The sequence below is a fragment of the Callospermophilus lateralis genome, chromosome 15, assembly GCF_048772815.1.
Source record: "Callospermophilus lateralis isolate mCalLat2 chromosome 15, mCalLat2.hap1, whole genome shotgun sequence".
NCBI lineage: Eukaryota > Metazoa > Chordata > Mammalia > Rodentia > Sciuridae > Callospermophilus > Callospermophilus lateralis.
The window spans coordinates 77,293,697-77,319,330 of record NC_135319.1 but is presented as its reverse complement, the minus strand read 5'-3'; the positions used below and the strand labels follow the sequence as shown (position 1 = coordinate 77,319,330).

General features: G+C 41.1%; 1 protein-coding gene across 14 annotated transcripts in view; it reads right to left on the bottom strand.

Moving 5' to 3' along the window:
• The window catches only part of Acsl5 (acyl-CoA synthetase long chain family member 5), a 41,557-nt gene that overhangs the window by 8,136 nt on the left and 7,787 nt on the right, over positions 1-25,634 (bottom strand). For 4 of the 14 annotated variants that reach the window (XM_076835245.1, XM_076835234.1, XM_076835247.1 and 1 more), the window contains 13 exons: positions 16,675-16,859; positions 14,253-14,361; positions 10,223-10,287; positions 10,006-10,107; positions 8,063-8,162; positions 7,102-7,280; positions 6,258-6,290; positions 6,118-6,169; positions 5,270-5,343; positions 4,862-4,939; positions 3,593-3,727; positions 1,089-1,223; positions 531-626 (listed from right to left, as the gene is read on the bottom strand). In XM_076835245.1, coding sequence (XP_076691360.1) covers positions 531-626; positions 1,089-1,223; positions 3,593-3,727; positions 4,862-4,939; positions 5,270-5,343; positions 6,118-6,169; positions 6,258-6,290; positions 7,102-7,280; positions 8,063-8,162; positions 10,006-10,107; positions 10,223-10,287; positions 14,253-14,361; positions 16,675-16,830 — 1,314 coding nt within the window. In that variant the 5' untranslated portion in view covers positions 16,831-16,859. The other 10 variants (XM_076835243.1, XM_076835239.1, XM_076835238.1 and 7 more) reach the window with 8 other exon arrangements.

The following is a 25,634-nucleotide window of genomic DNA, read 5'->3' as shown; positions in this document are numbered from 1 at the left end:
GGCATCAGGCATTATTTGTGAGAATGTATATTAAGGACAAAATATTTCTGGAGGTGAGTTTGATTATATACATTAACATGTAAATATAGGTCTATATAGATGTAGATGCCTGCACTTTGATCCAGTAATTCCTACCTGCATGGATTTAAGTTGACAATTGCATAAATACTTAAGAATTCACATGCCCTTAGCACGTTATTGATTATAACAGTGAAAAAATGGTGAGCAACTCAAATGCTATTAATAGTAGACTCGTTTGAGTTATGCAAAGAACTATTGTAAAACCATTAAGATGATGTGGCTTTTTATTTGACAAGGAGCAATTCTGATAGGATAGTGTTAAAACAATATTCTAGAACCCAGATTCCATTTAGGCAAAGATTTCTATACCCAGATGCATAAAGAGTTGACTAGTCAGATGTTTTCTTTTGATTTTGAGATTTTGGGATGACTTTCTCTCTGGTACATTTCATTGTGTTTTCATTTTTATTTTAGTAGTGAGTTCTATTTGTGCAAAAGCAAAATCTTACCGGACATCCCATTGCCGCCCGGAGGAATGTCAAGACCGAAGAGGAGATGGGGGCAGCTCCAGTAATCAGGACACGAACCCTCCCACCCAGATTGTCCTGTTCAATAGAAACAAAAGATCTGTTGAAACCTTTCTATTTGGCTTCAGTTTCTTCCAGTGTAAAATAAGCATAACAGCCTACCCAATGTTGTTATAGAATTAAACACTTAGATTATGTGCATTGTGGAAAAGCACCAAAAAGGTTAGCTATTATCGTTATCACCATTCAGGCCAGAATCAGAGCTTATATATATTTTTAAGTACCTCAAATAATTTGTATTTTGGGGTCCCCTGAATTATTCATAATCTCAACAGACCATGCAGGAGAATAATAGAGAATTCTAGTACCTACATAAAATCCGTTTTATTCTTTTTGACCAAATCTCTTTGGTGGCAAAGTTGTATGAAAGGAATATAAAAGGTGAAGAGTCTTGGTTACAGTAATGCTCAAACTTGAGAGGAAGGACAAAGAGTGCTGAACTCTATTTTCTTGGCTCTGTCTAGGACCTACCCAACTTACCTGGATCTTTGAAAAGATTAATTTGTCCCATATACTATCACGCCTGATGATGCCATTTTTCACTTCATTGAATTTACTGGAAACAGCTAGGTTCAGCAGGAACTTCTTCAGGGGGGTCTTGGCTTCATTTTGTACCTGCAGGGTGACAGCTCCTTTGAGTAGGACGTCTACTGGAGATACTTACTAAGGTCATTAATAAACCATAGATGATGCCTTCTAGTTTCATATGATGCCCATGTTCATGAACTGGGTTGCTAATTAACAATGAGCCCAGAGAATCACAGCGACACTTAGGAAGCAATGAACTTAGTATCTACATTCAGAGCTCTGGCCCTCCCAGATTTCTGGTCCTTGGTAAACAACTTTCACAACTTAGATAAGCCAAAGGTGATCAAGAAAGACTACCTACAAAGTCACTAGGTTAAAAAAAGAGATTAAGAAGTAACTCAGTGGGTACCCCTCTAGAGCTTTTGATGTAGCAGATCAAAGAAGGGCTAAAGATTCTGACTTTTAAAAATAATACCTCCCCTTTCCCTTCCCCTGCCCCTATGATAGGTTTACATACCCTAATCTTGGAAAATTACCATATTTCTCTATTAACAAAAATGCCCTGAGCCAAGAATATAAAATATAATTCTCTTTGCTACTTAAATGGTTTCTCCTCATTGACCTTGACCATGTGACACAATTTTCCCAGCTCACATTATTTCCCTGGTCTTCAGGGTGATAATAACCAGACTCCTACCCTAAGAAAAGTTTTTCCAAGTAGCTCAAAGAAACTCCTGTATTTATGCAAATAACTCCTGACCTCCATACGCAAGCCTTCAGATTTCACTGTACAAGAATTCAGATTCAAGAAAAATCCAGTTCTCTTCAGTTGAAAATTTGAAGATCTCTCTAGCCATCTTCTATGTTTATGTTTCTATTTTTGGTCTCCAACAATCAAGGTTGTTCATTCTCTCCTTCTAATGCAACTTGTGCTCTAGGCCCTATTCATGCTTATAACATTTTCATTTTACCAAGATTTCACTTTCTCCAAGACTTACAATAAGTGCTGCCTGCACTGTCTCTGAACCATATGAGATTTCTTAAACAGTCACACAATTCACTCTCTTGCTGACAAGACACTAACAAAGACTTAGAATTACAGATTTATGTCAATAAAGCCCTCCATTTAAAAAATAAGTTCTAGAAGCAAATTGTATGTTAGGTATTACAATATTATAACATACTACCTTTCTAAAAAAAATAAGTCCAACAACAGAAAAACTATAACAACACAATCTAATAATAACATAGTATAATGAAGAACAGTTAGAATTGTTAACAATTCTGTTATAGATTTGGGCTTTCGATGTCCATGCACGCTGCTCTAGAACCATGCCTGCTCTGTACCTGGCACTCCAGTTTGGCCTCTGGTAAGAGTCCAAGAGTGATTGGGTAAAAGTTGGGATCTCAGAGGTAGAGTCCAAAGCATGTGAAAATGGTCACTTATTATTTCCACAAGACTATGGAATTACGAGAAGCTTTTATACCACCTGTCTTCAAATCCCAGCTTCAATGGCAACTTGGAGAAAGTAGTCAATCCAAGACTTAGGTGAGAAATACATAAGACGTTCTTAGGACATCAGAAAGCAAGGAACCTAACAAAGACTACTGGGATCATGTCAGAAGGACACATGAGCAACTTGATAGTGGTTCCCAACTTCTAAGATGGGACAATTTGAATATCAAAAAGAATGTCTAAAATAGATTAAACAAATATGAAAATCATGAATTCATAATAATACACACACAAAAAAAAACCTTCCAATGATCACTTTTGAAGATTGCTGGGACAACAATTCATTATTCTGAAGACAGATTAATTAAAGGAAAGAATTAAATATTTGCTAAGTCTTTGTGATGAGATCTCAGCTAATGACTGCAGGAGAAATGATAAAATTAGAATTGGAAGAAAAGATCACCTTTTGCAAACCCCAATGAGCAGTGATCAATGACAGCTAAAACAACGATGTGACAGTATGATTCTGCCCCTTTTCCTCCTTAGATGTGCCTGCCTCTGGGCAATCTTTAACTTCCAAGGCTCAGTTTCCTCATTATCAGAAATAGGAAGAAATGTGCTTTTCTGTTTTGGTGAGGATTAAATGAGAGAATGCATTTGAAATGTATATTACAGGGCCTGGTGCCTTGGCAAGAATCTCAATTACAAGCACATATAAACCAGAGTAACAACTTCCCAGTAAGTTGGCTGAACATGAAGGGGCTCCTCAAGTCTGAGTTGAGTACCTCCCTCCTCAGATCAGTAATCTTACCCAGAGAAAAGGGGATTTCATTTATTGTGGTTTCTCATAGCAGAAGTTGCAAGTGTGGCGTTAAACAGATACTTGAAGACTGGGGGGTGGAGGTGGAGCTAATTTCTTGATATTACACAGTTCTTCAGAGCCCTAGCATGGGCCTAGATTGCAGACGGTCTCTCCATCTCAGAGCAAGCAGGTCAGTACCTTATCATAGATCCTGTTAAGGAGTCGAGGCACTGTGGGAAACACTGTAGGCCTCAGTGTCTTCATGTCATCAGGCAGCAACCGGATATCTCCTTGGAAGAACCCAACTCTGGCTCCACAGGAGTAAAGGACAGCCTGGAAGCAGAACCCAAGAGGAGGCTCAGAACACAGGACCACTTTCAGTCTTGACTGGGAATGAAGAAGTGAGAATGAGCTGCTGGGCACATTTCTTGGTACATCACCCCTGTCCAGGTCAAGGAACCCAGGACTCCAAGAGCCTCCTCAAGAAAGAATGGGAACTCACTTCTATTGAGGTGGCAGGAAAGATAAGACAGACTGTGAATCCCAGGTCCTGCCCCAACTCCACCACAATTCTGTGCAACAGCCCAAAATATCATCCTTCATCAGACAGGGTTCATTAAGTGTCCCTAAGAAAAACTGTCAAAATGGGACGTGCCTTCAATTTTAAGACCACCCCTGTTTCAGAAGTGTCAAAATATTTTAAAGGTTCACGAGAATCAATTTTTTAAAAATCAATTACATGTAAATGCTTTAGTCCAACCAACTAAATCTCGTCTTTTGACATTTTATACATCAACCAACAATAAGGTGGATGAAGAAATATGGAAGAGGGGAGCAGAGAGGAGGTTTTCCCACCATACCTATACCTATGCTTTTGAAAGGTCAATCAACCAAATCAAATCAGCCTCAGAACAGCTGAAAAAACCCAGAGTCCATTCCCAGAAGGCAGAAGCACAATGTTCCTTGGCACCAGGTGTGCTGGTGACACCATCTTACACACTCAGATGTGGTGTGAAAAATCCCTGGGGACATCTCTCATCTCATCTGGATCAAAGATTCCTTCCCTGCCCCTCTATGGGGAGCCTCTTCTTCTCTAACCCAAGATCTTTTTTTTTTTTTTTTTTTAAGTCTAACTAGTATAAAGTAAAAAGGGAAACACAGTATCTCAGGTGTCAGCTCAGAATTCAGGGCAGACATGCAAGTCCCTGGTGGGGATCACTGGACTCATACCTTGTGAAGACAGAAGCAAGGACGAGCCTCCTTGGGCACATGCAGGCTCAACAGAGGAAGAGTCTGCAGGGGGTCAGAGGTCCTGCCAGGATTTGGACTCAAGGGAGCCAAATCCCTCCCCGAGGCTGACACAGTTCAGAGAAGGCTGTAGTGCTGCATCGCTAGCTTGGAATACACGTGGGACCAGCAAGTCAGGCCCTCCTTTGCACACACATGCTGGGAACCTAGGACACTCACCTGTACAACCCTCTCAAACATATGAGCCAAGGGCAGGTAGGATATGGTCACATCCTCTGGTGTGGGCTGGAAAATATGCTGTAGATCAGGGGACAAAGAGGAGCAGGAGTGGATTAATGCCAACTTTCTCGTCCAATAGAGATTTAAAAGCTACCCCTTCTTGGGACTGCCAGAGCTGCACACTGTGTAACTCTAAGAGCTGCTTTGAACTGCGTAGAGAGTAAGATTTGCAGTGATCCTAAAAGATGAAGGCTTGAAAACATAACTGCCTTGCAGACAAAGGCTATTCTCAGGCCTTTAACCTAACACCCCCCCAACCCTTTTCTCTGTCTCTTCTAACTTTAAGAACAAAAATCTTATAACTGGTTCACATTTTAATGAGGGCTTCTTTTTCAAATGACCACTGACCTCCAGACATCTGAGAAAAGCAGCAGCATTTGAAGCAATGTTTTCATGGGTTATCATCGCTCCTTTGGGGTCACCTGTAGGAAATAAGAGGTGCAAAGAAAGCCCTTTTATGTAGCTAATAGATAGCCTCTGGCCTTGAAAGCAGCTACATTCAATTGGTTCTGTTCAGAGAGCCAGGAACTTTTCCCTGTCACTGTCTTTTTGTGGATGTATATGCCTCTGTTTAGGAATGATGAATGCCCCAGAGAGTCTACTACTCGATGCACTGTTGACTTTCTACTGCCACGAGGGCAGAGCCCCGATCTCAGAGAGCGACAAGGTTGAAAAGAAAAAAATCAAGTAAATCCCTCCAGTGCTGTTCATATGTCTAAGACTTCAGATCCAACAACATTACCTAATAGTATTGCTATGACCCTTACAAACCAGGGATCCTGGAATGGATGTAACTGTAGACCATCATGGGCTACATGTAAAATGATTAAGCACTCTACTAGCTGGGGAGATGTCAGGGAGGAGCACAGCCCATTGTGAAGAACTGTCGCTGAGCTACCCCGATGGAATGAATGGAACCATCCCAGTGGTGTCTAATAAAGAGAGTGTTAGAGGTTGAGGGGGAAAATAGACTTTATGAAATCATCTTTAAGGCCCCTGACATCCATAGAATGTAAACACCTCCATGTGTATTCAGTGAAATCTACTCACTTCTGTTTGATGTTTTTGGTTTTTTTTTTTTCTATTTGGGACTCTACATTCAAAACGCTTGGACGTAAGAACTAAGGATGGGGATCCTGGTAGCCCACCATGCTTCTGGCTGACCAGGGACCCTGGCAGGACCTTGTGGCACTGACCTGTGGTTCCGCTGGTAAAGCAGATGATGCTTAGGTCTTCTGGGTTGGGAGGCTAGAGGGAGAAGCACAGGGGCTTAGTCTACCATGAGCTTTGAGAGTGGACCATGGCAAGACTCAAATTCAGGCAGGAGAAAACTTACCACTGGTTTTCTGAAGTTTTCTTTGCCTAGATTCTACACGAACAGGAGAGAGAGAGAGAGAGAGAGAGAGAGAGAGAGAGAGAGAGAGAGAGAGGGAGAGAGAGAGAGAGAGAGATATTCATTGGAACAGACTTGTGACAAATGCAGCCCTCTCTTTCCCTTTCCCACGAGAACACTCTATAGGAATATAACCAAAATTCCAACCTGGATGGAACCCAGAAGCCAATATTCAGGTACAACGGAAGCCCCAGGAAGGAACATGAAGTTTCTTCAGAATATTGACCTAAAGAGGGCAGATCCTGAATGTCCCCACTTCCAACCATACTCATCATCAGACATCTAGGACCAGAACTCAATCTTTGAATAATAGGAATAATTACCCATGTCAGGGCATAAAAAGTGCTGATCACTTCCCTGAGTAATTTACATGTGCTCATTTGACTTTTAAGCACCCCTGTGAGGTAGGGCCTATTTTTATCTCCATTTAATGGGTGGGGAAAGGGAGGTTTGGAGTCACTTGCCTAATGTCACCTAACAGATGTGGAGCTGGAACAGGAGCCCAGCAACCTAGCTCCAGGAGCCACATCCTTAGCAACTGCTGACCTCTCTATCCACACATTCTGCTTAGAAGTCTGTGCAACTGGTCAGAGAACTTTCTCCTCCTCTGATGTAGGTTTCTGATTGGTTTTGAAGAAATTATTCTTAAAGCTTCTGAGCATGAGTCTAATTGACTCCTCATATACCACCCTATGGAGAACGGCAGCCCTGGCTTTGGGTAGATGTTCCTTAAATTGCTCATGATGTTAGAGCAGCCTACTAGCTGCAAGCTGCCTCAACATCCTACCTCAGCATCAAACAGGGAGAGGAGCTCGACTCCACACTGCTCTCCTCTCTTCTTCAGCTCATCATCAAAGGGGTCCATGAGGATGATCATCTTCAGGCCTGGGATGAGGCCCTTTTCCACATTCCCTATTAGGACTGAGGCTTTTTCTGGTGTGTCACAGATGACTGTGGGGATATTAGCTGAAAGCAGAATTAGAGCCAGGGGTCACCCTCCTGCTCTGCTAAGTATCTGATTGTCTTATGAGAAGAAACAGATTTTCAAAAAATTTCAAAACTACTAGATTCCCCAGAGAAGATTACATCAGCAAGTCAGATTTAGAGAGCAATCGCTGAAACATTCCATTGATAATGAATGAGCTGCACTGAAACAGAAGCACCTAGTTTTCCTGCTTGCTGCCAATACATGGACAGCTTCTGAGGAGCCATGAAATTCCTTCTACTTCGGAAATCAGTCAGACAACATGTATGGATAGCTGAGGTAGGGTCCTGTCCACAGGTTTTATTTTGAGGAGGGTGTAGGAGAGAAAAGAGGGGGAAACTTTCACTAGACAAGCATTGCTTGGTTCTTAAATGTTGGCATTTTTTTTGATACTTGTTTGCAAAAATAGAAAGCTTCTTTGATGTCTGTTGTTCAATCTTCTAGTTTTGTGATAAAAAAGTAACATCTTGGATATATAAAAGGGCTGCTACTTTCCCATTGAACATGGACTTGTTTAACCATGGCATTTTTCTTTTCTTTTTTTTTTTTTGTGGTGGAAATTGAACACTGGGGCATTTTACCACTGAGATATATCCCTAGTCCTTCCTTCAGATTTAATTTTCAGGCAGGGCATCACTCAGTTGTTGAGAGTCTCACTAAGGCATTTCAAGAATGATAAAATAAAACAAAGCAAAAAGTAGAAATTGAAGAATCATTCAGCATTGGGAAAGAATGAAGTTGTAACGTAATAGCAAACTTTTACCCTTGTTGACAATGTATATGATGGCTTCTGCTCCTAAGGTATCATACAGGGGGACTGCAACCATGGAGTATGTGTAACAAGCCAATTCGGAGATGACCCACTGTGGGAAGAGAAGTTCAAGTAAGCCCTGGACATTGACTCTGAGAAGTATTTAATTCAGACACTCAGTCAACAAATGCTTATTTGGTATATTTATGTAAAAAAGAAAAAAAAAAGAAGAAAAGAACAACTCTGTGAAGCTGGCCTTAGAGACTGTCACTGATACTGCTATAAATTATTTAGTTAAATCAGCAAGATAAGATGGGTACAGAGGGGTTGGGGATGTGGCTCAAGCAGTAGCGTGCTCGCCTGGCATGCGCAGGGCGCTGGATTCCATCCTCAGCACCACATAAAGATGTTGTGTCCATCGAAAAATAAAAAATAAATATTAAAAAATTCTCTTTCTCTCTCTAAAAAAAAAAAAAAGATGGGTGCAGAGAACCACAATATGAAGGTAGACCATTATTCAAAGGCAGAGTGTGGTCCATTGCACCCATAAGAGGCAGGTAAAGCAGAGATCACTTCAAGGTCATGGCTATCTGGGGACTGCTTTAGGGAAAGAGATGGAAATTGGACAGAATGTTAGAGGGCTGGAAGGGTCTGGTTATGGAGATGGAGGAAGAGAATGCATTCAAAGAAAGGGATGAAGAAAGACAAGAAGACAGGACATAGTGTGTCTACAGACTAGCAAACATGAAGGGTGACAAGGAATAAAATTGGAAAGATAGGTCAAAATCTGCTAGTGGTGGCCCTTAAATGCTGGTCTAGTATGAAGGCTGATTCCCCCCATCCCCCCACATATACTTCCCCCAGATTCATGTTGGAGCCCTAACTCCCAGTATGACTATTTGAGATGGATAATTACCTATAGGAAATAATTATGCTTAACTGAGATCCTAATAATGCAGCCCTAATCCAATAGGATTGGTGTCCTTGACAAAAAGAAGAAATAGCAGGGATGCACATGCACATGCACAAAGTCCATGTGAAAACACAACGAGAAAGTGGCCACCTGCAAGTCAAGAAGAGAGGCCTCCGGAGAAACCAAACCTCCCTACTCCTAATCTTGTGTGCTTTATTGCAGCACCCTACCAGATGAACACACTCTGCTTGGTGTTAAGTTCCTGAACTACAACCAAGGACCCTCTTACTGAGGCTGAATGTAACATGCCTGGAGAAGGTAGATTCACCAACAAGTACAGCCAGTGCTTTGGGGCATGAACTGAAACTCTTGCTAAAGCAACTGGCTCCAGCAAGCATATCAACCACACAAAAATTTTCCCAGAGGACACTGGGCATAATGACTTCAATGAAGATAAGATTAGTTTAAATCATCTTAATGTGTAACATCGGCTTCCAACACACCGCAAAGACGGCAATGGGCAGACTCGATAGTGACAGGTGGGTTGGTTGACCAGTTTGAGTACAATGTGCAAGCTTGCAGTTCTAGTACTAACACATCCCTTTCTACAACACCTTTGAGATTGGATTTGGCAGTGCCTCATAATGTCCTTATTTTCCTCATATAATAATCAGACTGATTTAAAATGATCCATGCTGCACTAGGAAACAAAAGTCCAAACACCCAGACTAGGGCACTGGGCATTCAACCAGGAATTAAGGAGGCTCTGAGTCATAGCTCTTTCAGACAGAAGAATAAGCAGTATGAAATTTTAAAATAGTTTTGGTGATCCATCAGCAAGTGACAAAGCTGCATTGGGGGAAAATAATTTATTTTAAGTGACCATAAGAGAATTAAACTTCTGAACACAGCTACTCAGTTTTATCTAAATTTAAAATAAATCTGGGAACATCTATCTACTCCCTAGAGTAGTTATCTCCACTCATCCAGCTCAGCCAGGGGAGCAGTGGCATTAGGCTATGTTCAGTTTCAACATAGTTACCTCTGGCCTATTCTGAGCAAAGATGCCAACAAACTGGTCTGGTGCTGGCTTATATCCTTTGTGCAGGAGACAGGAGCCCAGGTACTCTGCTCGATCAGATACCTACAAAAGAGAAGAGAGGAGAGACAGAGAAAGAGAAGAGGTCAAGATTAAAAGACTAAATTAGCTCAGGATATAAGAGCAAAACAATCTTTCTAAAACCATGGGCCTGACTCACCTGTTTGTAGGATAGCCACTTATAGGGCTGGTTTGGTTTTCTGTATCCCAAGCAGGGTCCATTGTCTAAAAATAACATTAAAAAAAAATCAACTCTATTTGCAGATGACTTAGACCAGAGAAGATAAAGGGGGATCCAGAAGAGAGCAGGCATGAAGGATAACTCCAGCAAGAATCTGAGCTTCTCTATATGTCCAGGAAATTCAAAGGCAGTGAGTACTTGTTTATCAAAAGCAGAGAGTCCTAGAAATTATGCTTAAAACAATTAGGAAATATTACAAAACATTTGTAATACTATATGGCCTAGTCCACATAATGTGGCCAAATAAAAGTCTACAAGTGAACACCAACATCCAGTATTGAATAATCTTGGATTGAGTTTCCCTATAATAAAAGAAATATATGCTTGTAGCCAGACACAGTGGCACATGCCTGTAATCCCCGTGGCTTTGGAGTCTGAGGCTGGAGGATCAATTGTGAGTTCAAAGCCAGTCTCAGCAAAAGCAAGGCGCTAAGCAACTCAGTGAGACTCTTTCTCTAAATAAAATACAAAACAGATCTGGGAGGTGGCACAGTGGTCGAGTGGCCCTGAGTTCAATCCCCAGTACCATCCCCCAAATATATATATTTGTAAAAATACAGAAACAATTCAAATATGAATATTCATTATGATCACACAAATACCATAAGTTTCTTTCACAGTTCCTTTGCATAGTGTTATAGTTATGCTTACTTGCATATCTGGAATGAATAATTTGGTACCCTTTCTTTCCCGGTTTGATATAAATGTTCACACATTACTTCTCTGTAGAGATTTCAATGTCAGTTGGATGAAGTGCTCTGCTGATTTTATCTCATTGTGGGTATTTAGAGGTCATTTCCAAGGTTGATAATACAACAAATATTTTCAAATTGATAAATTCAAATTTAGAATGTTTTCTTAAAACAGTCCCCCAGAATAAAATAAGTGGGTTGGGAAGAGGAGTGGGGCTTTTGTCACCTGGCATCACACTTTTTGGTGGAGTAGTTAGGATCATTTACTTTTCTCCCACCAATGACATATCAAGTTTTATCACCCACTCACAGACAGTAAATAACATATTTTAAAAATGTTTTTCTGGTTTGACCAGTTTGAGAAGTTAAAGTCTAAGCATCATTTAACAAACTAGTGAAGTGATGATAGAGAATTAAACTTCTGAACTCAGCTACTCAGTTTTATCTAAATTTAAAATAAATCTGGGAACATCTATCTACTTCCTAGAGTAGTTATCTCCACTCGTCCAGCTCAGCCAGGGGTGCAGTGGCATTGGGCTATGAAAACACTGTAGGTGACTGAGAAGCGACCACATCTAAATTGGAGTGGGGCCAAGTTCTTAATGGAAAAATAGAAGGGAAGGAAATTTTATATAGAGGAGTTAGCCAAATTGCTGAGAGGAATTCAGGTCTTGCCAAACGGAAGCTTTCAGAGGAGGGTTACTAGGAACTCAGAAGCAAATAAATGAATCTCTCAACCAAGTGACGGAGGGAAAAAGGAAGGAAAGCAGGAAAGAGATAGTCACTCTGATTAAAGAGATATAAAAAGTGAATAAAGAGACTGTCCATAGGAAACATTGGTACTTTTTTTTTCCTGTTAAACAGCTGCATGAAAGCTCCAGAAGTTAAGTCTCAGGCTGTTCTGTTCCCTGAGCTGGCAAGTCATGACCAGCCAGCCCTTTAGAGCTACTGCTCCCTGGGGGTGCACTTCTGGTGGTCTACCAATGAGCTTGTCTGTCCTGACCTTAGTCACTACTGAGAGCTGCTGTTTATTGAATGTTTACTGCATGCCAAGCACAGTCACTCTTTTGGTCTTCCCAGTGACTGTCATCCCCAATTGGTACTAAGAATTATGAAGGACTGGGACAGCTTCCTCAGGCTTGCCCAGTAAGCAGTAGAGCTGATGAATATGGAAGAAGTAGACTACGTCTCCTATCACTTCCTGATAAATGCAAATGCTAGGAGAGGCCCCTGCCCAAGGGGCAAGTCAAATGATTGGTACCAAAGGGCAACAACTCAGGTCTCATTAAACTCTGCCCTAGTCAGCTTTAGCCCATTAGCCCAACTCCTGACCAGGCAACATAAGCCTTTGATTAACGTCACCCACTCACAGCTTCTGGACAAAGTAGCCACCCTATGCTAAGGAGGATTTAAACTCTGATATACAGAATTCCCCTGAAGCTTTGTATTTTCAACACACCCTAGGGAGTGTCAGGTCTCACCATCTAGAATTCTGACCCAGTGGAATCAAGGTGAAATCAGAAGATATATTAATTTAACAATATCCCCAGGTGATTCTCAACATAAATAAATTATTGGCTAGGAGTTAAAAGAATATATTCTGTCTGGTTGTATTCAGTCCTAGATGAAACCAGAAGTGTCATTTTTTCCTTTTTTTCTCAGAAATATCATTTTTCTATGGAACTAGCCAAATCCCTTTTCATGCCTGCTTACATAAGATATTTTACAGACATAGTTTGGAAAGTAAAAAGAGGAAAGAAAGAAAAAGAAAAAAAGAAATCATTGATTAATTGATTGATTGATTTTGAGATTGGGTCTCCTTACGTAGCCCAGGCTGGCCTCAAACTTGCGTGCGATCTTCCTGCCAGCCTCCTGAGTAGCTGGGATTATAGGGATGTGCCCCCACGCCTGGTTTAAGAACTATTTTACTATTACTGCTTTAATTTTAATTTAGCATTGAAAAAAATCCTAAATGAGGTATCTCATGTGCCACATATCAGATGCTAAATGACTTGTTTTGGGTTAAAATGATAACACATGCTCAATGAATAAAACCAGAAAGTCCCAAAGGAAATCCTGCTATTTCAGCCATCTTCTATCTGCAGTTGCCAGAGAAGGAAAGAAACTAAAGTTCAGTTTGGTTTGTGTTTTGTTATTTGCTAACAAACAAATGAATACAAAGTGTAGCCCCCTGTGGAGCCTTCAATAGAAGTTTTCTTTACAATTAAACTTTCACTGTCTGGAGGAGTAACTTTTTAATCAAATACTTGAGAACTGACCTCAAGAAGAACAATTTAGTCATACAGACTTAGGTTTCAGTATCAGCTCCAACATTTTTTGGTTCTATGACCTGGGGAATGCCCTAGAAACTCTGAGTCTTCATTTCCTCATCTGTAAAAATGGGGGTGACAGTAGCTGATCCTGAGAGTCGAGGGAAGGATGAATAAATAATACATGTGTAGTACCTATTGCTATTGCATAGTGAGCACTTGATGGGAGTTGGCTATTAACATCGTCACAATCATAGTTAACAGGCAAAAGGGAAAGGAGGGATAAGAGGCCCCCTAGGCAAACCTATACCTGGCACAATGTCACCTAGAAGAAAAAATGTATAGTGAGAGCTGTAAGCCAGGAAAACATGGGTGCCTAGCATTGTGTGCAGTGATAGAGACATAAAGGCTTGATCTGCTCCAAACAAACTTATCAAAGTCTATTTGGTATTGTTTCCAAGAAAGCCCAGAAAAAAATGCTTTCTGTGATACTCAGAGCGGCAGTGTGGGCCTGGAGCGTTGTATTGGGTAAATGACAGGTGAGAAGTCAGGAGTCCTAAGAGCTAGTCCTGACTCAAACGTTCCAGGCACAAATGCAAGGAAGTACATTCATGAAAAGCATATTCCTAAACAAATGTAAGGTGCTGGCGAGTTCAGCAGAACAATGACACATCATTGTCCCAACTCCTTAATGACAGTGTGGCAGAAAGATTTCTTCCTGTGTTATATGAGGAACAGATTCAGAGAAGCAAAGTGCCAGGTTATACAGGTAGAAATGAAAGAAGTGGGTTTCAATCCACATCTGCCCTACACTGTTTCCAGCATACATCCCGATCCTTTGCTAATGTCGCCTGTACTTCATATGTTGCGATTCTACTTGGACTGTGGCATCCAAATAGCTGGAGTTTTAGAAGTGAGACAGGGAAGGAGAAGGTAGGCAGAGTCCACCTCAGTCCCCACCAAGTGAAGCCAGACTTCCAGGCTTACCAGACACAGCGAGTCCTCTTTGGAAAATTTCATACACCGTCTTGGCATCTGGGAAGTAATAGCGCATCAGCTCATTGTCGTTCTGGTAACTACATTTGTGTGCTCCTCCCTAAGACACAAGACAGAATTGAGGCCAAGTCCAAGTCTCTCATTCCAAAACCTTCACGGATTGAACAGAAGAGAACATAAATGCTGATTTTTGAGGTCATGGGAATGTTCCCTTTACCATTCAATCAATGTTTTGATAATCTAAATAAAGATTGTCACAATTATGTTTTGGTAACCCCTGGCATGTATGTGAATGCAGAGGCGAGATGATAGGCATCGTTTTGCATCTTTAAAAATAAGTCACACCAAGTTCAAACATGCACTAAATGCATACTATGTGTTCCAGGCACCACACAAACACTGGAGGTGAGAGTTAGGACAAAAGGGTTCCCCCTCAATTACCACAAACCAGGGTTTTGGGGATGTAATTGGGTAAGAAGGGAAAAACAAACTGGAATGTGCGTGTTGTAATGAAAAAACACACACAATCTGGGAAACAAACAAACAATTCTGTATGAAGCATAAAGGTAATAGAAAAGAAAGGATATTTTAATAGAGACTTTGAGGATAACTAGACATTGACCAGTCACGTGCGGTTTGGATAAGGTAGAGGAGAGAAAGAGGAAAGATAAATCAGGGTGAAATTACACCTGAACTAAGACATCAGGGCCAAAAGTCACATGCAGAGTCTGATGGGCAGCTAGAGAACATGGCGATGGAGAAAAAGGGAGCAGAGAGGTACCCGTCTAGAGATACCAGATGGAACTTGAGGATCAAGGCCGTGTGCGGGTGTGCATGCGGGAAGAGATGTGCAATAGAGACGTGCAGAGCTTGAGTGACTGGAGCAGCAATGAAACTGGAACTAGAAAGTCAGAGGCAGGTGTGTCACAGTCTTTAGGAACATTTTCAAGTCATTGCAGAGATGTTTTCTCAGCTATAAGGGCTTAGAGAAAGGACTGACGGATTTCAATCTGTGGGCTGAATCTGGCCTACCATTTGCTTTTATTAATAAAGCTTTATTGGAACACAGTCAAGCTCACTTATTTACATGTCGTCTGATACTTTCACTCGGGAAAGTATGAAGTACTTAAGTGCAGCATTAAGTAGTTACCGAATGGCCTGGCCCTTACAGAATGTTTGCCAACCTCTGCTTTAGAGGAGTCAAGGCATGCTGAGAAGGAGACCCTAGGAAGAGGAAGGGAAAGAGCCTAAGTAGCAGAGGAAGACTTCCTTGGAGTCTGGAAATCACCTCATGAAGGCTATTAGAAGATAAGGAGGAGGAGTTGCAAGAAAGAAGTGTCAAGTCAATTGAGAGGAAGGATGAAAGAGGAGCCATTGACTTTGGAGGGTAGGTTGGGAAGACCCAGAGCTCTTCGAGGAGATGAGAGTGATAAAAGGTCAGTCTGGGGACAGGGTGAGGTTCAGAAGAGGAAATCGGCAGACTGCTCCTAAGTACTCTGGTGGGAAAGGGAAGGGTTGAGGGGAGAGGGCAGCCTGAAGCAGCAGGGTAGAGAGATGGCAATGAGACCCTGAACGTGGAAATGTACCAGGAGGTGGGGGTGGGGAGCCTTGAAGTAAGATTCCCGAGTGGATGAAAGAAGACTGTCAAAAGAACAGAAGGAGTCAGTCTGCAAAGGAACGAGAATGCTTTTTTTTTTTTCTCTGAAGAGGGTGTATGATAAAAATGGACGATGCTATTCATAGAGGCAGAAGGCAGAAAAGATGAAGACAATATCCTTGAAGCTTTCAATTTGCTCAGAGATACAGCAGAAAGCCAGGTAGCCTACTGAAAGCCCTGGGGAAGGAGCCCAGTTCAACTTCTGCCAGTGTTAAGAAGAATGAATATTAAACTCAAAGTGGAATCAACTCCAGGCAATGACTTCTTTGCCACTCTTAAGACATTTCTATGAAAATGTCCTCCCGCTCCGCCATCTACACCAATGACGAGCGAACCTCTCCTATACAGCTAGCTAATGAAAAGGTGGCCTTAGTGGAATATTACGTCATCTGTCCTTTTTGTTTGTTTTTTACTTATCCTTTTAAGCATATGAAAATTATTCTTGGATTGCCAGTTTCACAAAAAAGGTCTATTTTGCCCAAGGGCTATATTTTGCCAGCCTTTGATCTAGTTTGCCAGCTTTTGATCTAGATTACTGGCCTCCCACAATCAAGCTGTGGCTTTATTTTGTTTCAAGAGGAAATGTGCTAGTATTAGAAATTTAAATTTGTAGATTGTCTGTTGATCAGTAAACTCTTCACTTTCCCAAGCTACATCGAATCTCTGTCCCCTTTCTGAGTGAGTTATCCCTGGGTTTTGAATTGTCGTTTGTGCTTAGTTAAGGTTGACAAACTATAAGGATGACTGGAAAATTACCTCGATTCCCACAGACTGATTATCCAAGTCAATGACAGGTAAGACTGGCTGGGGTCTGTTGATCAGCCACAGGAAGATAGCAGCTCCGAATGTCAGGAGGCAGATCAGTGCAGGGGTTGGCAGTGGGGAAAATAAAAAATTAAAGATAAAAAGCATCTTTGTGAATAGCAGCAGGAAATTCAGACCTTAAAAAAAACATAGCGAGAAAGAAAAAGTTAGAGGAAGTGGCAGTATTTTTTTTTACTCAATACTTCTGTTTACAGAAGTTTCACACACATACACACTCGCGCGCGCACACACACACACACACACACTCAAATTCTCCAAATACAGCTAGATCTCTCTAGTGGCTTTGCTTCCAATATTTACCTTAGTAATGTTGGAAAGAATAGAGTGTGTTCTCCACCCCGGGCCACTTGACTGTCCTGGCACAAGGCAGAAGGGATCAAAGGAAACCAGTTAATCATTTCCCAGGCAATTTTGAGAAATGACTGCCCTTTTGCTTTTGGCCCACAGAGCCTAGAGAAGGCCTGCTGGACCCAACATAAGCTGGTAGAGGAGGGTGCACCAGGCAGCTTTCCCAGCCCAGCCCGATAGAGGGTCAGGAGGACTCTTCCCATTGGATTTTCCCCCAGTATAAACCAAACAGAAGAGCAGAGCTCCAGAGAGGTGACGTCACAGGTTTTAGAAATAAATCATTTTGCACTCCGGACGTTTCCTGTTTTCCAGATATGCCTTGCATGTTGCTTTCTCTTTTTGAGCGTCAAGAGGTTCTCTGAGATCAACAGCATTACAATTTTCTATGTTTAATATCCTCTGCCCTGGGGAGCCCCAAGGAATCGACTTTCCACGAGGCAAACATTAGCCAGTACTCAGAAAGGGTGCTGGCAAATGGACTCAACAATCTTCAATGGCAAGCCCTGAAGATTTAGAACAGGAAAAGATCTCAAGGAATTAAATCCACAGAAGCTTCCCCAACCCAACTTGTAGTTCCCAGCCGTTCAGCTTCAAACCATTCCAATAGGAGGAACTAACTCGGGGGCAGGTCCTAGGAATATACCCCTGCTGTTGCCTCATTACTTTCAGTCTTGGTTAGGATAAGCATAGCAGCAAATGAGCACTGACTGTGCCCAGGGACTGGGCTGGGGCTTTTGCATGGTTCAGTTCATTTAATTCAGTCAATGCTGTGAAGTTTTATTTCACAGAAGAGAAAAATGGAAGCTCCCAAAGGATAAAGTGACTTTTCCAAATCCACACACTATTTCCCATTGTGGCTTCTCTAGTAAAATCTGTAAGATTACAACTAATTGTTCAGATAGATTCTAACCCCAGTGTTCAAGGAGTCTGAATTTGGCACCTTACAGATGACAGCAAATGAAGTTCACAACTTGCATTCTTCAAGTTCACGACAACGCTTGGTGGAACAATATTTCAGAGAAGAGGCCAAACATTCCTACTCAAAAATCAGAAGAGCAAAACAAGCCCAATAAAAAGTTTTATCAGATCAAGATCATAACTGCCCTTAGAGCTTTGGGAAAGCGGCCACTAGCTGGCATCTGGAAACTTCTCCGTAAAGGGAAACACTTCACTCTAATCTAAGAAAAGCCTTATTAGGTCTACAAATCTTGTGGGGCAAGAATTTTTCTGCCCCTTATTGGTTATTTCCTGACTTTGGGGTAGTCCCTTTCCATTTTGTAAAGGACACCTAAACTTCCAGAGTCTGGGATGATGATCCCCACCTCCTTGTTTCCTTCCACATTGGGGGAAGAAAAAGAAGGCAAAATAAAAGCAAGGACTCATGGGTGCTGGGTTACATAACAGGGGCACTATTGTGATCACTGGGCAGGAATAGGACAGCTGGGAGTTTTTGTGGTACCTGGACTTGTAGGGTGGAGTGGCACTCTAGGAGGCAAAGCATTCAGGAGACAGCGTACAGGACACCATTTTTAGGCCGGCCACTCCAACCTGGGAAGGGGGACAGCCCCAGTGTAAATTGTGACAGAGGAATAGGGAGTTTCGAAGGAGAGGAGAAGTCTGCTTTGCATTCGGACCCCCATCCCTCCCCCCAGGCTGGGACACTGCCACCAGCCTGGCAAGATCTTATCATCTGGCCTTTTCCCCTCAGCCTCTGTCCCACCTGCAAATTAAGGGATCCTTACCTGTACCCCTCTTCTCCACTATGGGAACAAGTTGTGGCACCATGGACTTCTGCCCTTTCCTCCAGATGGCAAAGTTAACATTTTAACGGGGGGGACTTCATAAGGTCTTCAGAGTAGCTTCTAAAGGTGAAGCTTCTCTTCATTAGTGGTGAAGGGGGTGGGGGTAAGAGGGGAGGAGGAAGGGCTAATAACCTGGCAGGTAACCCAGTGGGATAAAAAGGACAGAGAATCCTTGACTGGTCTCAAGGGGGCACCTGCTGTCAATCTCAGCTGATTGTTACCACATAGTCATTGGGCCAGGGTCACCACAATGTCAGTTTTTTTTTTTTTTCCCTAGATAACCCAGAGGACTGAATATTGTAAAACCTCAATTTTAACTAGTGGCAAGTTTTAAAAGTTGGGAGATAAATAAGAACAGATCTCCCTGTTTAATTTGGACCATGTTCTGTCAATTCTTGACTCTTCCTTTTTCCCAGACTTTGGTCCTATTGTCCACAGAGAGAGCGAGGCCGACCACTTCATTACGGAGGAAGGAGAGATTTACAAGTTTCAAGACCCTGGTTTCATGAGAATGAAAGGACTTGCCCACATCTACAAGGGGTTTTATTTGTAGAAGATCTTGAAGGCTGTATTCATTTCACGACTGTGACAGCGTACTCAGTTTCCTATTGCTGACCAGTTATCCAATTTGAGGAAAAGATGAACATTTAAAAAAAAAGTGAAATAAAAATCCATGTACTAGAATTATACTAGAATTAACCAGTGTAAAATATTGAATTTGGAAGTATTTTACTACACTTGTAATGTATCTGTTCTTTGAAGAAATGTCTATTTGAATTCTTTGGCTTCTTTAAAAGAGGGTTGTTTTTTTGTTGTGATTTGTGAGATTCCTTTCTATACTCCAGATATTAGAACCTTATCAGAATATTGCAATGTTTTTTTTCCCATTCTGTGGTTGTCTTTTCCCTATTTTGAATGTCCCACATTTTAAACCTTATGACACTAGCACTAGAGAGGATTTTCTTTCTTTTTTAAATTATTTTTATTTTTTATTTTTTGGACCTTTATTTTGTTGGACCTTTATTTTATTTATTTTGTTTTATATGCAGTGCTAAGAATCGAACCCAGTGCCTCACACATGCTAGGCAAGGGCTCTACCACTGAGCCCCAACCCCAGCCCCTAGAGAGGATTTTCAACCACTTCCTGTGACTCTGACACTTTTTAAATGGGAGAAAGTAAAGGCATGAGGGCAGGTGGGACCCACAGGTCACAACATTGTTGGATGGGGACACCCTGATACCATTCTAACCTTAAGAATCTGGGAACACTTCCAGATTTGCTTAAATCAATGAGGCGGGAAAGCCAGGCCCTCTTGTCATGTGTCCTGTGTGACTCAGATTACAGTTCTGGTTCTTGGGCTCCACGGAACCGCTATCAGAAGTTGGTACGATGGCATTTCCTCTTCCCTTTATTGTTACGCTTCAATGGAGGGGGGAATGGGGAAGAGAGAAATGTGATGGTGGGAAAGAAAAGAGGAAAGAGTTCTGTATGCTGTGTCTGGGAGCTCCCATCCCGGTCTCCGTACATGGCTGAGTGAACTTGATGCACATTAGGATGACCCCAAATGCAAAGCTTTTTGATGTGTTGGTAGCAACATGCCTCTGCCCCCGCAGCTCAGGAGGTTCATCATCAGGGCCTTCTCGGGGGCATGGATGGCCATAGCCAGAGTGACTCATTTCCTGGCTCCTAGCATGTTTCATTTCCAAGCCAGCCGGAGGACCCCTTCCGCCTCCACACCTCCCCATAGGCTTCCGAGATTAGTCTTGCCACCTAGATTTTGACCATCCCCTATTCAGCTTTGGATTTTGCTCCTTTGTGAGTTCGGGGAAGCATTCTCTTCATTAAATTTCATTTTCTTTGAACAAAGTCCCGAAATGGTCCTTTCCATTCTTCCATTCAAGTTTTTGGCCAACTCTGTTTATTGCTATGAATTATTCAGACTATCCCTATGGGCTAAAAATGAATTTATTTTGGTAACTCAGTCCTTTTAAAAGATGGTACGTTCCTTGGGTATTTATCCACAAGAACTAAAGTCAGCATACTATTGTGATATATGCATACCAGTGTTTGTAGCAGTGCAATTCCCAAAAGCTAAGTTATGGAACCAGCTCAGGGGCCTGTCAACAGATGAATAGATAAAGAATATGTGGTATATAAACATAATAGACTTGATTCAGCCATAAAGAAGAATGAAATGATGGCATTTGCTGGCAAATAGATGGAACTAGAGACCATCATGCTAATTGAGGGGGAGGGGGAGGGAGGGAAAAGGGAGAAACCGTGGAATGAAATTTACCAAATTTTGCCATGTACATATATGAATACACCGCGGTGAATTCCTTCTTTCTGTACAACTATAGAACATCAATTTTAAAAACAGGGTAAATAGAAGGAACACAAGTAAGATAGAGGAAGGGTGTCAGGGGAAGGGGGAGAGAGAGGGCACCAGGAAGAGGAAGAGGGAAAGAGGAAGTACTGGGGACTGTAATGGAGCACATTATATTCCATGCATGTAGGATTATGCAAAACTGAACCCCACTATTATATATAACTATAATGCACTCATAAAAAATAGATGATATTTTTGCTATAGATATTCTACTCAGAGACTCACTTCAGAGTCTGTGTAATTTCCCATCTCTTTGCCTGGAACACTGTTCCCCAGATCTGATATGGTCATGCATTCTTATAGGGCGAGGTCTCACCTGAAACCTCAATTCCTCAGAGGTTTGCTCTCTGCTCACCCTATCAATGCTGCCCTTTCCTCTTCTACGCCTATCACAGACCTGGCTTTCTCTCCTCCATGACATCATTCACTGAAATATTCCTTTTCTCCTTATCATCCATCATCCCTACTGAACTGATATTCTAATTGTTTGTTTTGTTTACATGCCCACGCCATGCCTGCATGTGATAAACTTTTAATAAGTGATTGTATAACTAAATATTCTAGATTGGACTCACCCCCCACACACACACACTTTTATGTGGTATTGTGGATTAAACCCCCAGGGGCACTTTACCATAGAGCCACAAATCCAGCCCCATGTTTTTAAGTCCCACCCCCCATCCTGAAACAGGGTCTCTATTTTCCCCAAGCTAAAATCTCAAACTTAGAATCCTCCTGCCTCAGCCTCCCCAGTTGCTGGAATCACAGGTGCATGCCTCCGCACCTGTGTAGACTTGTCCATTCTAAAATACTTGAGTTTAACACATTTTACCTCACCTGCAAACTCCAAAATCTTAGACCATCAAAAGTCACTCTGGGGCTCAGTGGTAGAGCACATGGGTTTGATTCCATACACCAAAAAAAAAGTTACTCTGGCCAATCCTGAGATGGGTCCTCCCAAATCAATATTTGGAAAGGTATTTATTGATTTATGATTAGTAGATGCTGAAAAGAATGTGTTTCTAATACACATCAAAGACCACTCAGGATGAAACTTCTTCTTCAGACTTGGAAGAACCAGAATGAAGTTATCTGCATTATTAAATAGGCAGAAAGTTATAGCCAAGAAATAAACCATTCCTGAGTTTCTGGAATTCTAAAGACAACAAGGCAAATTATCTTTGTTTTAGGTCTGGAGAGCTAATTATTTTCTGTGCAATAATGATAAATTATAATTATAAGCATTTAAAAAAAAACTGCCTTCTAGAAAGTGGCACAAGCTCATTGGATTTAATTGGTTTCTTTACCTTTTTGTATGTGTGAGTTCATCCTGTGGTGACAGAAACCTCATTAAAAGGGAGATCAGAGTCCCTAAATTTTCATACCTAGTGATTCACGCATTCTTCCACACTAGGTGTTAGGAGGCTGCTTATGAAAGTTTGGTTCTCTTGGCTGGGCCTTCCATATCTAACCCAACCTCCATTGTTATTTTCCTTAAAATTCTGCCACCATCAACTTAGTCTTCCATCTCAATCATCAGCCACATAGTCCATATTTCTGGACAAAGGGATGGCAAAATGTCAACAGGAAGTTGCAGACCAATAGCATCCCAGGCATACCTGGAAGGACGTGATAACCTTGTCCTTCATGGGCAACGAAGGTGAGCCAGGCATGTGTTCTATTGCAAGATCCCTCACCCAGTTTCCTCAGAGCCTGGGTGCCAAGGGCTTTTTAAAAAACCATTTCTTAACACCAGCTTAATCAGAGATACACAGGCTATTTAAAAGCATTCAAAAATTGAAAACAGCTCAACCTTCAGTCAGAGTTGAGATGAAAATCTGTGGGCACATATTCCACTTCAAATGTAAAATGAAATAACAACAAAACAACCGATAAAACCCCAGAAGGAAATAAGGCGCAATTAATGTTGTTTGTATAATGACTGAGATAATTCAATAAGGTGGCCAGGTGCTGAAACTAGCACTCAGGAAGTCAATAGCTTTTCTCTATTTCATACAAATAACTCATTGGAAAATCATGGAAAAGATGCTGTTCATATCAGTGTATATAAGGACAAATGTATAAAATCTATATTAAAAAAAACTTGAGGTCTGAAGCAACTATGACAATGCTTGAAAAACGGAAGGACATACCTGAAATATGACAATGCTTGAAAAATGGAAGGACATACGAGTCACATCCCATCTCCCATACACTTGATGTAACTCTTATAAACACCAATAGGATTTTCTTGGGAACACAAAAAAAAATTAAGTCTGATAATCACCAAGAAAAATGAAACAAAGAGAGTCAAAATAAATAATAGAAATTGGAAGATAGCAAATAAGCAAACATCACCTAATTTGCATATTTATTATAGAGATATAAAAACTTCTATTGGTCATGAATAGACAAATCTATTTAGCAAGATAATCCTGAAGTACACCTAGTAGACACTATTACCATATACAAAATTACATTTTGGATTAAAAAAAATCCCTTACAATAAATGTATTGAGACAACCGGCCAATCATTCAGAGAGAAAATAAATAAAAAATTTTTTGGTCTTAACTTCTGCAACAAACATAAGTGGGAGATGGATCAAAGACTTAAATATAAAACAACAAAAACTGTAAAAATATTTGGGGTCAAAAAAACAGAGAAAAAAGGTTTTTTTTCTCATAATGTTGGTATGGGAAGATTCAAGACAGACATAAAAGCTAAACTCTAGAAGAGGAAATGTTGGCGAGTTTAATTATCAAAGAGTTTTTAAAAATATTTGCCTTGCAGAAAAGATACCAGATATAAGTGTCAAAGATGAACTGGGAAAAATATCAAATGTTCCAGAAAGGCAAAAAAGCTAATTTCCTTAATAAGGAATGCTTAGATGTCAATTTAAACAAAATATAATCCAATAAAACAGAGGCAGAAAGTATCAACAGAAAGAAAAAAAAAACAGCTACTTAAAATTAGGGAAAGACATTCAAGTTTGCTTATAGTTTTTAAAAATGCAAATTTCAATGAAATGCCTTTACCCTACCCTATCCATTAGATTAGTAGAGATGAAACAGTGCAATGTTAACTGTGGAATAATAAATGTGGTGCAGCCACTTAGAGATGTACCTATTGGCCTCCACCACAATTAAGGATGCATGCCCTACAACATAATGATTCTACCATCAATTCATCCTGTAGAAAGACATCAGCTCTGTAAAATGCATCATGTGCCACATATAAAGTACTGTTAAGGATGTAGGCTCTTGAGCCAGAGTAGTTGGGCTCAAACCCTTCTTGACAATCTTACTCGTAACCAGTGGTAAATATCCTAACCTCTGTGGTTTCTCATCTGCAAACTGGCCATAATAAAATCTTCCTCATAAAGCCACCACTATGACTTAAGGAATGCGTGTATGTGTGAAGTGCTTAGAACTACACATACCAGCTGGTCTCAGGTCTTAGCTAGGACATTTGTCATCATTAAAGCTATAGGATTATTGGGAATTGCAAGAGCCTAGGAAAGCCTGCCTGTGGGTGGGAAACCAAATAAATTATAACCCTTCTACATAATGGAAGTCTTGGCAGGCAAATTGATTTATATGTACTGAAGAAGAGCACCAGGATCTATTGCCAAGTAGGAAGGAAAAATATGTGGACAACTGTATACAGTTATGCTCTCAATTGTGATGACTCATGAATGCATCTGTGTTTCTGAAAGGATAATCCTCATAGGAAAAGAAAGAAGGACGAAGAGAAATCAGAAATATATTTTCCAGAAAGTTTAGGGTATTCAATCAAAAGATATAAAAGAGCTTGACTGTGTATCAGGCATCATTCCTGGAGCCTAAAATACAGCAGTGAAAAGCCAGCCCACATGGGATTATCTTCTACGGAGAAGGTTGACAACAAGCTTGAACCCCAGTTCTATTATTTGAGAATTATGGGACAGCAGCAATAAGGTAGAGTAAGGACTGGAGACATAGCAGGTAGGTGAGCTTTCATTAGGGAGTTACGAGAAGGTCTTATTAGCAAAGTAACTCTTGATATTAATTCTTGTTTAATCTGAAATATGTTTTGTTTACCAACCCATAATAAATTCAACTCCATATTATCTTACCTTTGACTCAGAGAGATCACTTAGAAAGTTCCACCACCTTGGTTCGTGCATTTGATGTGAACCATGACCCACACCACAGTCCACATACAACCTTTCCAAGTGCTCAAGCTGTTGTGTAAAATACATCCCAGCTGCAGCAATCCAGCCTGAACAGCAGCTCTGGGGGTGGAAATCTTTTTCATTCATTTTTCTAGCAGATAAGGAACCAGAGCAAAGGTGAAGCTTGAGTCATAGGG